Source organism: Prionailurus bengalensis, chromosome B3 (genome assembly GCF_016509475.1).
Source record: "Prionailurus bengalensis isolate Pbe53 chromosome B3, Fcat_Pben_1.1_paternal_pri, whole genome shotgun sequence".
NCBI classification, from domain to species: Eukaryota; Metazoa; Chordata; class Mammalia; order Carnivora; family Felidae; genus Prionailurus; species Prionailurus bengalensis.
This window is the reverse complement of record NC_057355.1, coordinates 104,173,948-104,188,401: the sequence shown is the minus strand read 5'-3', so window position 1 is coordinate 104,188,401 and position 14,454 is coordinate 104,173,948. Positions and strand designations below refer to the sequence as shown.

Sequence of the window (14,454 nt, the reverse complement as noted above, 5' to 3'; positions counted from 1 at the left end):
AAGAATTTGAAGAAGACACAAAAAAATGGAAAAAGATTCCATGCTCCTGGATAGGAAGAACAAATATTGTTAAAATGTCAATACCACCCAAAGCAATCTACATATTCAATGCAATCCCTATCAAAATAACACCAGCATTCTTCACAGAGCTAGAACAAATAATCCTAAAATTTGTATGGAACCAGAAAAGACCCCAAATAGCCAAAGCAATCTTGAAAAAGAAAACCAAAGCAGGAGGCATCACAATCCCAGACTTCAGGCTATACTACAAAGCTGTAATCATCAAGACAGTATGGTACTGGCACAAGAACAGACACTCAGATCAATGGAACAGAATAGAGAACCCAGAAATGGACCCGCAAACATATGGCCAACAAATCTTTGACACAGCAGGAAAGAATATCCAATGGAATAAAGACAGTCTCTTCAGCAAATGGCATTGGGAAAACTGGACAGCAACATGAAGAAGAATGAACCTGGACCACTTTCTTACACCATACACAAAAATGAACTCAAAATGGATGAAAGACCTCAATGTAAGACAGGAAGCCATCAAAATCCTCGAGGAGAAAGCAGGCAAAAACCTCTTTGATCTCGCCTGCAACAACTTCTTACTCAACACGTCTCTGGAGGTAAGGGAAACGAAAGCAAAAATGAACTACTGGGACCTCATCAAAATAAAAAGTTTCTGCACAGCGAAAGAAACAATCAGCAAAAGTAAAAGGCAACACACAGAATGGGAGAAGATTTTTGCAAACGACATGTCAGATAAAGGGTTAGTATCCAAAATCTATAAAGAACTTATCAAACTCAAAACCCAAAAAAACAAAGAATCCCGTGAAGAAATGGGCAAAAGACATGAATAGACACTTCTCCAAAGAAGACATCCAGATGGCAAACAGACACATGAAAAAATGCTCCACATCATTCATCATCAGGGAAATACAAATCAAAACCACAATGAGATACCACCTTACACCTGTCAGAATGGCTAACATTAACAACTCAGGCAACAACAGATGTTGGTGAGGATGTGGAGAAAGAGGATCTCTTTTGCATTGTTGGTGGCCATGCAAGCTGGTGCAGCCACTCTGGAAAACAGTATGGAGATTCCTCAAAAAACTAAAAATAGAACTACCCTACAACCCAGCAATTGCACTACTAGGCATTTATCCAAGGGATACAGGTGTGCTGTTTCAAAGGGGCACATGCACCCCAATGTTTATAGCAGCACTATCAACAATAGCCAAAGTATGCGAAGAGCCCAAATGTCCATTGATGGATGAATGGATAAAGAAAATGTGGTATATATATACAATGAAGTATTACTCGGCAATCAAAAAGAATGAAATCTTGTCATTTGCAACTACATGGATGGAACTAGAGGGTATTATGCTAAGTGAAATTTGTCAGAGAAAGAAAAATCATATGACTTCACTCATATGAGGACTTTAAGAGACAAAACAGATGAACTAAGTGAAGGGAAACAAAAATAATATAAAAACAGGGAGGGGGACAAAACAGATGAGACTCATAAATATGGAGAACAAACTAAGGGTTGCTGGAGGGGTTGTGGGAGGGGGGATGGGCTAAATGGGTAAGGGGCATTAAGGAATCTATTCCTGAAATCATTGTTTGACTATATGCTAATTTGGATGTAAATTTTAAAAAATAAAAACAAAACAAACAAAAAAGAAAGTGGTAAAAACTGTACCACCGACCACTGTAAAATTTTCTTGATTTTTTTTTTTTTTTTGGTATTGAGAATCTGTTCTCTAGGTAAGACATGTGTAAAAAACCTATGTAAAAAATCTTGTAAATAGAAGATTTATTTGGAAATCTTGGAATCTTGGAAAATAATTTTGGGAGGTATTAAAAAATTATTATGAAGTCCACTAAAATCATCAACAGGGAAGTGTAGGCATACATTTATTTAGGAAGAGATTTTCTCTGGTTGAAGGAGAAGAAAAAACATTTAGAATGTTATAAAATGGAACGGCATGACTAAAGCCACTGTTAATATTTTGTCTATGATAAATATTACTTTTGGGGCCCTTAATTAATTGGTCCATATCTACGACTATGACACTATCTAGGATTGTTTAGCTTTTTATAAAATAGCTAACACATTCACATGGTTCAAAAATCATAGTGTGAAATAGCCCCCCCATGTCCCCCCTACCCAGACCTCTTCCCCACAAAGGCAGCTGCTTTAGTAATGTCTTATTTGTCCTCTTGGAGATTTTTAATGCATATAAGCATTATTTAAATCATTATCTATGCTAATATTTAATAATATACTATTTAATATTTAATAACAAATTTATTACTATTTAAGATTAGCTAATCTTTTTTAAAATGTTTACTTTTAAAAAAAAGTTTTTAAAAAAATCTTTATTTATTTTTGAGAGAGAGACAGAGTGTGAGCAGGGGAGGAGCAGAAAGAGAGGGAGACACAGAATCTGAAGCAGGCTCCAGGCCCTGAGCTGTCAGCCAGAGCCCGATGCAGGGCTCAAACCCATGAACCGTGAGATCATGATCTGAGCCAAAGTCCAACGCTCAACCGACTGAGCCACCCAGGCGCCCCTAAAATGTTTCCTTTTGAGAGAGAGAGAGCGCACACGTGCAAGTGCATGAGTCATGGAGGGGCAGAGGGAGAGAGGGAGAGAGAGAACGACAAGCAGGTTCCACTCTGTCAGCTCAGAGCACAACGCAGGGCTCGATCCCACAAAATACAAGATCATGACCTGAGCCTAAATCAAGAGTCGGAAATCAAGAATCGGACGTTCAACTGACTGAGCCACCCAGGCACCCCAAAGATTAAATAATCTTAATTGAATATATTATCAATGGCTCAATATAATCAATAATACTAGTATTTAATTCATTAACTATGTTTGGAGCTCTTTCCACATCCACACAAGCTTTTTCTTGTTCTTTTTTACAGTCCTGGAGACCTCCACTGTATGGCTGTACCTGAATTTACCGAGCCGGTCCCCTACTGAAGGACATTTAGGTTGTTCACAATCTTTGGCTACTAAATCTTGCTTTGAGCAATAACTTGGTAAAAATGTAATTCTGCATGTATGTAGGGGTATCTTTGGGGTAAATCTCTAGAAACAGAAGAGCAAAGAGTGCAAGCATTTTTCATTTTCACCAGCATCTCTAACTCACTGCTGCACACAGGTCATACCAGTTTATAGGAGTAGGAGAGGGTTTCCCCACATCTCTGACAAGACCTTTCAGATTTTTGCCAATCTGGTAAGTGAAACATAATGTGGCTGTGCGATGCGAAGCCACATTTCTCTTTTTGAGATAAGTTGAGCATATTTTCTTATTTTTCAGAACTACTTATTCCCCCTTTAGGATGTGATCTATGATATTGTTTTGACACTTGTTTCAATATAGTTTATTTAATAATTTAACTCTCCATACAGAAATGCAAAGCCTATGGACACCTGCGTGGCTCAGTAGGTTAAGTGTCCAACCTCGGCTCAGGTCATGATCTCACAGAGCCTGCTTTGGATCCTCTGTCTCCCTCATTCTGTCTCTCTTCTCTCTCTCTCAAATAAAAGCATTCAAAAAAAAAAAAAAAAAAAAAAAAAAGAAAGAAAGAAAGAAATGCAAAACCTCATGGCTCCCAATTTGAGTTTGATTTTTTTTCCTTTATTAGCCTTAATTTTAATTTTTTGTTGTTTTAAAGCACCAAATCTTGAATATATTATAAATTCTCTTCTTCCTAAATTGATGATTTTTTTCCCTTTTCATTTCCTTCCTTCTGCTTTCTTTTGATCTATTTTTGGACTTCCTATTATATACCACTAATAGGAACCACTATTCATGACCCTGTTCTGTATTTTCTTACTTTCATTTTTAAAAGAGAACTCTTAGAGACCAATGGTTAGTTTCTTGATTTCCTTCCTCCTTCCCTCCCTTCTATAATGAAAGCACTTCAATTTTTACATTTCCTTCTGAGTATGAGGTCAGTCACATCTCTTGAGTTTTGCTACATAATGTTCTATAGTTCTTTTTAAAAAGGCCTATACTTGTAGTATCAATGTCCTTTCTGATTCAAGTGTTATTTAGGAAGTATTTTGAACATGTTTGCTTTTCAAAGTGATTGGTTTAAAAAATTTTCATTATAAAATAAAAATAATGTGTATTTATACACATAATGCTAAGAACGTAGCTTGTCTGCAATTTTAGAACTAAGTTTTTTCTTAGTCTTTCAAAAACCAAATAGGAATTAATTTTTATATTATCCTTATGCCCTTCTCCTTGTACATCACTAAATGCTACTGTGCCAAAAGGTCTGACTACATATCAAAATGAAGGAAAATGTGCTAAAATTTCCACGAAGGAGAGGAAGCTGTGTCATGGGGATGTAACATACAGCACGGTGCCTATGGTAAATAACACTGCATTGTATATTTGAAAGTAGCCAGGAGAGTGGATCTTAAAAAGCTGTCATCCCCAGAAAAAAACTTTGTAATTATGTGTGGTGACAAATGTTAGCTGAACTTACTGTAGTGATTATTTTGTAATATGCACAAATACAGAACTATCATACTGTATGCCCGAAACTAACGGTAAGGACACCACATTAAACAAGAGAAATAAAGACGTTACCTGAAACATATCCGTATCTTTATCATGTGTGTATTCCACCACCACAGTCTGATTCCTTGACAGAGTATACGATATACTGTGTTGACCTTTGCAGCTGATAGCCTAATAATGAAATAAAAACATAGACATTCAACAAAATCTTGTTTCAACAACTGCAATTCTGTTTGTAGTTAACAAACATCACTCTGCCAGCCAAATCAATACAAGCCAAGCCAACGTGTTTTTTGTTTGTTTTTAATCAGAACCTGTTCCTGTGCTGTGCCCTGAATTAGACAAACTAACAGCCATGACTCCGGTTTTACCCAATACCGTATCTTCATGTGAACAATATTTAAGTCAAATCAAATTTACCAGTTTGCAAGACTTGATTTAATCATGTCTCAGGAAAAACATATATTTTCTCCATATTACTATAACTAAATGATAGAAATTTTAGATTAATAGGGTTTATTCAAAAATTTATTTTGGGGTGCCTGGATGGCTCAGTCAGTTAAGCACCCAACTCCTGGTTTTGGCTCAGGTCATGATCTCACAGTTGTGAGATCAAGCTCTGCACCGGGCTCCACGATGAACGTGGATCCTGCTTAAGATTCTCTATCCTCCCTCTGCCCTTCCCCTGCTCATGCATGCATGCACTCTCCAATAAAAAGATAAGAACAATAATTTAACACTACAGTAGTAAGTCAATGGCATTTTGTTACACCTTCCCCATGCAATAGAGATGATAATCATAGTAAAAAAAATATCACTGCAAAATGTAAATGTTCTTTAAGGATTTCTCTACATCCATCTGGCCAATGATAATCATACAAGATTCAATATGGCATTGAACAGAGTATAAGTAGTTGTTTAACCCAGATATTTACTAAGTTAATAAATAAGGAAACTAAGTCAATTTCATCTTTTCTGTTTTTAGACTAAAGCTAACAGTCTTCTTCAAAGAATCTAGAGGCCAGTAATACAATATTCTTAATGTCTCCACAATGATATATTTGAACACATCTTAAGTTGTGGTCACACACTTTTAACACTTCCACATTAACAAAGAAGTTTATTTAAATTGTACTCCAAATTATTTCAATTACATTTTATCCATTCCACTTCAACCTCATTTATCTTCATTTCTACTCTTTTACATTAAGTATAATAAATAAAATTTTAATGAGCCTTTCTATTAAACATTTATTGAATAATGACACTATGAAGACCAAGAAAGCATTTGGAAGTAGCTGGACATAGAAAGCATGTTAATGAAAATGTACTCTGAACATTTATATTTGACTAATATAATTGCTTAGTGCCAAAAATAGTACAAAATTCCAAATCAACTTTGAAGTTAGCCTGGTTAATCTCATGGTTATTTAATCATCTGCCCTGAGGAACTTCGTGACTGAACTGTTTTGTTCTATGTGCTTCATTAAGACAATATAAGTATTAGAAATAATTTAAATATTTAATATGGCCAGAAATCTAAAACAGACTCCTTAGACTACTCAAGTCCACTAATAAAAATAGCCTTAAATTTTCATTGGTCTGAGTCTGGTAAATTCAATGGTTTTGATAAAAGTGACATTTTTTTGAAAGCCAAGCTAATAAAGAGCTATTTTCAAGATAAATAAACAATGGATGTTTATAGCTATATGAAAACACCCACTTTAAGAAAAATAATTTTATTCAACTCAAACTTATTAAAACTAGCAATCAGGGGGTGATTATTTATAAACTAATTTTAGGTTTCCTGAAAAAGTGTCTATTGCATTTAGAAGTATTCAATTTACAAATATCTCAGCCCAAAACACAACTTTCATGACGCATACATTACATGAAGAAGAAATGTCTGTACTTTGTCAATTATCTGCACACTGAGAAGCTAACAAGTGCCATAAAAGAACTCCCTTTAAAAAGTTACACCTTTTTGTATGATTGTACCTTCTTAAGTACAGTGTTTCTCAAACTTCCATCAAAGCTGCCTGAACTGGAAGAGAGTCACCTGAACCTTGGAGACATCTGAGAAAGTACCCTGCAGTGAAGTTTCTCATATTAAAACATTTTACCTTAAGCTTATTATAAATGTTGTATTCTCCTTCATAATATACTGGCTAGTTTTAACAGTTAAACATTTCCAAATTTGCTGGGAAACTAATGCCCCGGGAAGACTTGCTGGGCTCACCCCATAACCTGGCATAGCCCTGGGCACGGGACCCCACAGACACTTCTAGGCCACTCTGGGAATACCTGCAAATAGCCATTTTACAGGCCCCAAGTTGTTAGTGGGCCCCATTGTTCTAACTTGTTTACTCAAACTATTCTTGTGACCCAAGTTATGAAAAGGGCTACTGATAGAGAAGCCATACCCAGGAACTGCTCCCAGTACAGGGAAGCACACAACCTAGGCTGACCCCCGGCTGCTCCCCCTCAAACGTGGAAGCAAGCACAGAGACTCTGAACCCTTGAATGCCTGATCCAGGGCACCTTGCGTGTTGAGCCCACATAGAGAAAATTTACAGTTTCAAGCTTTTGCCCACTCTTTATGTGGCTGAACGTGAACAACTGGGGAGTTAGGAAAGGTGAATGCTTTTGGGTTAGGGAAATGCTTTTCCTGAGACTTTCTGATGAAGAAAGCACCAGCAGCGGGCTATATTCCAGATGGCTCTGATGTAGGGAAGATGGAAAAGTGGGAAAAGAGGTTCTGCAGGGAGAAACGAGAAGGTGGTGAATGGCTCTGAGCTGGCAGGTAATGTACTCCCTGTGGCAGGGATGGCCAAGAACTTCAGAATGGGAGTGACCTCCACCTTCGCGTGGCTTCCAGTTCTCACCGTGACTTCCCTCTGTGAGTGCCAAGCCAGGAGCTCACTGCCTGTCCTGAGTTCTCAGGGCTGGTGTTGTGACACGTTTCACCCGCAGGGAGAAGCATGGTGATGAGCTGGCCCTTAGAACGCTGGGAGTTAAGCCAGGACTGAGATCTGGAGTAAAAGGTGGCAGTCAAAACCAGGCCACCTGAGGCCATTGATGGCAACCTCAGAAACAAACGGAGAGATGCAGACTTCCCTGGATGACACACACTGGGCTCACGTGATCCTGTCTGCATATTAAAGTCAAGAGTGGGGCCAGATTTGGTTAGCTGGGGAGAAAATTAGAAGACCATGTAAGCTTGAAATCTGGTTTTGTTTTCTTTCTGGCAAGTACCTAAGGCATTACGCTCTTTTCTTGTTAGAAGTACCCATTTTTCAACAAGACTTTTAACATTTAAAATACGACTTTCAGGGGTGCCTGAGTGGCTCAGTCGGTTGAGTGTCCTGACTTCGGCCCAGGTCATGATCTTGCGGTGACTTCCAGCCCTGCGTTGGGCTCTGTGCTGACAGCTCGGAGCCTGGAGCCTGCTTCCCATTCTGTGTCTCCCTCTCTCTCTGCCCCTCCCCCGCTCATGCTCTGTCTCTGTGTCAAAAATAAACATTTAAAATACAACTTTCAGAAATTCAGCTTCTAGTCAATTACAGATTCACGGACTTGAGTCCATCATTGCAGGAATCTCGGAAATAAAAATTTCCCCAAAGTAACGAGTTGCTTTGAAATCTACTTTTGAAATATACAGGGGAGTAGTGAGGCCTTCTCTTGGCACTCACTAGAACGTAGTTCAAACACAATTACTGTGACATAATGTAATTTTTATTACACTAACTCAAACTTGGAAACTAGGTGCTTTAAAATTGTAAGGAAAACCAGCCCAACTTCCCTGGTGGCCAGTGCTGATTTCCAGTATCCGCTTTACTGCTGTGAGGAGGGGGCAGAGACGATGACTCTCTCTCACTGCCCTGTGAGTGCCTTTATCTATCCTTCCGTCCCCAGCACTGAGGGCCCCGCAGGCATTCAACGAATGTCAGACAACTGAATGAGCTGCTACAGATACAAGGTGAGATTTAAAGCTTCCTTCCTCCTTCCTCAGGTCTCCCCTCCCCTCCCCTGCCCTCCTTTTCATCTGCAAAGGTACCCACAGTGACACCTCGGCTTAAATTTACTGCAGGTGACTTTTACTGGGTTAAAAATACCACAGTTGGACAATTACAGATTAGACAATTACAACTACAGAGCCACAGAATAAAGGATTCCAACTTTATCCAGCTTCTGACAGTCAATCATGGCAGGTCCTTTGGATATTACATATATATACACATATATATACACACATATACATATGTATATACACACATATACGTATACATATGTATACGTATACACACCCATACACACATACACATATACATATGTATATACACACATATACATATACATATGTATATACACACATATACATATACATATGTATATACACACATATACATATACATATGTATATGTATACACACATACACATATACATATGTATATACACACATATACGTATACATATGTATACGTATACATATGTATACGTATATGTGTGTATATGTGTGTGTGTGTGTGTATATATAGTGTAGGAGCACTAACCTGCGATCCCAGGTGCCCACACTAGGACCCTTCAGAGCCAAGACAGTTTCTTCCCAGCCAAGGATCTACATTTTCTTAGCTTTACTCGTGTCTCAGACTCTGTTCAGCTCAGTCAGCCTCTGCCACTCAAGAGAGCTACAACTGGTTGTCCTGGTTCAACTCAGACTAAACGTCAGGGAGTTTTCTGAGCTTCCAGACTCTAAAACAAACATGGCTCATAATGTCTACAGAATTTTCTTGCTCATATAAAACAGAAGATACGTATATAAAAGCACATACAGAGATATAGAAAGTGTAACGATGCCAGAAGGGCAATCCTGTACGATGCAAAATGGGATGGATACAGGTTTTCATGGCAGCCAGAGTTCTCACACAAATTCTAAGAGGGAAATGATCAGATATTGTGTTTGTTATGAAACAGTGGGATCAGCTCTCAACCACAGAGTAGAAGGGAAAGGCCCACTGCAAAACTAACTGGTTTCTAGAAAATACTATTTATTACAGTTATGATTTAGCCTATCTAATTCAAGCTCTATAAGGCTGCTAAGTGAGCCTTTATCAACTGTGTAGGGAGAGAAAATGGAATTCATCACTGTGACAGACATTGCTGTTACCTACTTAGTGCCTTTCTCCCTGCTGAGTTGGTTTTCCATGAAAAAGCCTCAAAACGCCAATCTCCTAGGCCCTGAAACTTGCACAGGGAAACCTGACCCAACCCTAACCGGCGGGACTTAGGAGAAATCTGGTGTGGACCTCCTGGGGATGGGAGCCATCAGGAGACTTCTTCCTTTCTCTGTTATTAAAATGTCACTGTGACATGTGGAGTGGAGGTGGCCATCTAGCAACATGGAAAGGAGGTTAGAAGACTCTCAGGAAGGTGGACAAAGCCCTGACATCTTGGAGCTGAACCACACCTGGAACTACCTGCCCCAGACTTCTTCTGAGAGAAAAATGAGGGTTTTAAGTTTGTTTTTAGTTGGTGTGGACTGCACGTAACAAAATACCCATCCCTATATTGTTTGGCCCTAACTTTCTCCTCCTGGGTTTCCTATTTCAGTCAATGGCACAACCATATTCCCGATCACTCACACTTAAAACAGCCCTCTCTTGCCACTGTTGTCCATAGACAATCGGAAAAAAAAATAGCCACTGACATTAGACACTGAAGCCAAACTTTGGCAAACCACAAGTACTGTGTATACCAACGGAGCATGCCTTACTAGAGTAGATCTCATTTAAGGGAATACCGTATCTGTGTATGTGTGTGAATCTGAGTTTCAAACGAAAAGGAACGAAATTCTTTTTCTTCGAATCCATATCTAATTTTTCTATTAATGTGTCTTTCTTAGAACCAAATGACTCCAGGGCTTAATAATCTCCCTTGTCTAGACATCTTGGATGCTAACGATCATAGGACCGCAGTTAATGCTCCGGGCCACACAGTGTTTGCAAACAGCAGCGCCCAGCACGGTTTTCTCCATGAGTAGATATAATTAGTGCTGTGTTCGCCTCTCCAAAGAGACACCTGCTGTGGCTTATACACTGAAGGAACCTTTTCCAAATAAATCTCACAGTCTCACAGAGCTGCTCTGAAGAGTTTTGGCATCACATGTCCGAAGATGGTGGTATTCTGTGATGCTGTTCACTGAGCCCCCTCCTTCGGTTTCCAACAAAACATCTCAGGAAGAAGTCAGAGATGCTCTCACAGCATCTGTTAGATCTGTTCCCAATGGGAACGTTCCTAGGAAATGTCTGGTACACTCTACTCAGGAAGCCAGGAACACCTTTGTCTTCTGGGTTCCACCAAGAAGAAAACTATGAGCTTGTGTTCCCAGCACCCTTCTAAATGATGTCCACAACTCAGCACTCTTTAATAAGGCATTGTAAAGTAAGTATAGTCTCCCTGGCCAATTATTCCACATGTTTAAGGCGTATTTTTTAATTTTTAATTTTTTTAATGTTTATTTACTTTTGAGAGAGAGAGAGAGAATGCACGCACGCACGAGTGGTGGAGGGGCAGAGAGAGAGAGGGAGACAGAATCCAAAGCCCCTAGCTATCAGCACAGAGCCCGCCATGGGGCTCAAACACACGAACAGTGAGATCATGACCTGAGCCGAAGTGGGACGCTCAACCACCCAGGCACCCCTAAGGCAAGTTTATTTACAGTCGCTTTAACTGTTAGTTCTAATTTGTAAGTTAGTATTTCGGTTGCAGAAAGGACCTGATAAAATGGATAAATAACTACGTTGACCTCTCACAGCCATTCCTACGACAGGGTGAATTGCCATAGAAACAACATTTTAATTGGTATGAAAAAACATAATGGGAACTATTTGGGGGTAGGATTGAATAAGGCCAACGAACTGAACCTTTTTTGTCCAAAACCAACTTCTGACATTTATGTTTATGGCACATTTATGAGCAAATGGATGAGTCTGCTGAGGACTGCACAGCAGCTTGGAAATAAATAACTGCTGAATGATTTCACCATCCAGGGCAGGGTGTCCATAACGATGCTGGGGCAGTGCAGCAGGGGGCCAGAGGGTATCCGCATATATGGGCACATGACCGCTGCCCTGGAAGCTCATCAGGGCCACATAACCTCGCTGTGATAGCTATCCATAACCCAGCAATGCCTGGACGTTGGGCAGAAGCAGCCATTCGTGCTAGATGGTTGCCTCACTGGACTTCCTGGTTTATCCTGCTGAGCTCCAAGTTCACGTGCATGATAGGAAAGGGGAATAAGACCACGTGTGGACACTGCAGAGATCAACTTGGTCAGTGGACTCTGAGGTTGAGGAAACACACACACACACACACACACACACGACCCCAGATTTGAATCCTAACACACTCACAACTACAGCCAGATTACAGGACCTCTTTGATTCTTTTTCTGTCTTTATAATTCAACAGAGGGAATTAACGTCAGCAGCACTGATTTCACTGGATTCAAAGCAGAGGGAATGAGGTATAGAACATGGCATTTTCTCTTCTCAAATACAAACTTGTTCTTAGATCACCGCTTCGTGACCCAAAGAGGTTTACCATCAGTTCATCGTAGTCCATAACATATGCTTTGGGAATTACGATTCTGTTTGGCTTTAAATATATGTTGGATATTGACTGTATTAATTAGAGATAATCTCGGTATGACAAACATGTTTTTCCAGAACTAATGACTTTTATGTCAGGCTGACAAGTATAATTAGGCAATAAATCCTCAACCAGTCTGGCTCAAACTGCTGCAGGAAAGATGAGGTCTCTGCCATCCTTGTCAATTTATGTATAAAATATGTATGAGTGCTATTTCTAAAGAGAAGAGGTGGCTAAAGGAATTCATAATTTATTTGCACGAACATACTCTTTAAAATATACTATCTTTTCAAACAGCCATATTTCAAACAAGTGCCTGAGCCACAGGTATGATTCGAAAGTAAAGGAAGCATTTCACTCAATAAATAAGTAAGATAAGCCTATATGTTAGAGGCAATGGTTTGAACTTGGCATTGGACTGCTCCCACACCCGTCTAGGATCAGCTCACTGAGCTATCTGATAAACCTTGGCAGAGAACTTACTGCATGCACAGGCTGGGGAGGACATGGTCAATCCATCCAGCACATGCAGATGCCAGAGAAGATAAGAAGATTTGAGGAGAACCTGTTTCTAATTTGGAGTCACTCCTAACTATACGGAAGCTGGATTTGATGAGTGGTACCAGTCACAAGAGACAACCTCAGATATAGTTCAGAAAACATGAAACATCCACAGCTGTAGTTGGAGAGGTGGGCGAGAACACATTCTTTTGCCTGTGGAGATCTGCCCTGAAGGAACTCACGCTGGATGAAAAGCTCCTTGCGGGCAAGAACTCCTGTCTTTTCAAATCAGCCTTCAATTCAGGTGGTATACTGCGTAACAGCAAAGCTCAGGGTGAATTCCCGCCCCCCCCCCCCCATCTGGACAAGATATTTAAGGTCTCCGTGCTTCAGTTTTGTCATCTTACAAGTGTTGGTCCTGTGTCTGGGAAGGTCACTGCTGTCTAAAGTCGGAGATGCTTCAGTTATATCTTATCATAAAGTACTGAATAAGTAAAATGTCAGATTCCAGTCTGTACGGATTATTTCACATAACAGGCATCTTTAGAACCTACTAAGCTAACCTAATGTGCAATCTCCTCGTTTTTAGTTGCCTTCTTTGTCTCCTCTCTTTTGGAAAACAGGACTGAAGGGCAGTTTTCCCACACAGGAACGTTGTGGCAAGGTCACACGTTGGCACACATAACATGCTCATGTTACCAATCATATGCTGGACACTAGTCACCATAAGTGACAGCCTATTTCTTTTTAAAATTTCTTTATTAAAAATAAGTTTAATGCAAGGCTCAAACTCATGAACCATGAGATCATGACTTGGGCCAAAATCAAGAATCAGCGGCTGAACCGACTGAGCCACCCAGGCGCCCCAGTCTATTTGTGATGGTGACTTTTCAAGCACACACTTTACTGCAGGTCCTGTAGACATCTTTCCACACTGATGGAGAGGCAGCTCCCACAAAGCAGGAGGGGGTGCAGGAGGGATGCAGTCCCGCAAGTGCAGGGCAATGCTCTGGAGGCTCCACCGATCTCTATGCACACAGATGTGAGAACTAATGGGGACCCAGGGTCAACCCCACAGCAAGGACCACCCCCTACATCCACGGTAACCTGGAGAAGAGTGTGTCATTCTTCAAAAAAGCAGTGCTTTTGCTTTCGGACCGGTTATGGTTCTAGATATGAACAAGGAGGAGCAAGGTAAGAAATGAAGATGTGATATTCTTGCAAATGCCAAGTATTTCCGTGAAAATTAAAACAAAGATGGGATTTCTTACTGCCATACACCTTCAGACAGAGATGCCTAACTGCAGTGTCCCATAAGAACAGGGGTTGGTAAACTTTCTGGACAGATATTTAATTAGTCAATGGACAACATTCTCAAGTATGCATGTGTATCTGTCTGCGGCAACACATGTTTACTTATCTGAATCAAGTACATATTTGCAGACATATGAGCTCCTTGCCATAGGAAACAAAGCTAATTGAAAGAACGGACCCAAATAAATATGAATTATAAGGAAGAAGAAAGCATCTTGCAAATGACTAAGTTGGAATGATTCATTGTTCAGAATTCCATTTACATACTTCTTTTTAAATAATGTGTACACTGGGTAAAATGCATTTATCACTCCAAGACATATGTAAGTCAAATCATTGTGCTGCACCTCTTAAATTTATACAATGCTGTATGTCGATTATATCTCAATAAAAACTGGAAAAAACTGCAAGGGATATCTTCTTTCTAA

The 14,454-nt window shown here is 39.8% G+C and overlaps 1 protein-coding gene across 1 annotated transcript in view; it reads right to left on the bottom strand.

The window, feature by feature from the left end:
• Window positions 1-14,454, bottom strand: part of PELI2 (pellino E3 ubiquitin protein ligase family member 2) — a 199,497-nt gene that overhangs the window by 30,712 nt on the left and 154,331 nt on the right. Inside the window, exon 3 of the mRNA XM_043556233.1 lies at window positions 4,630-4,731. Within this exon, the coding sequence (XP_043412168.1) occupies window positions 4,630-4,731 (102 nt within the window). The remainder of the gene's footprint in view (window positions 1-4,629; window positions 4,732-14,454) is intronic.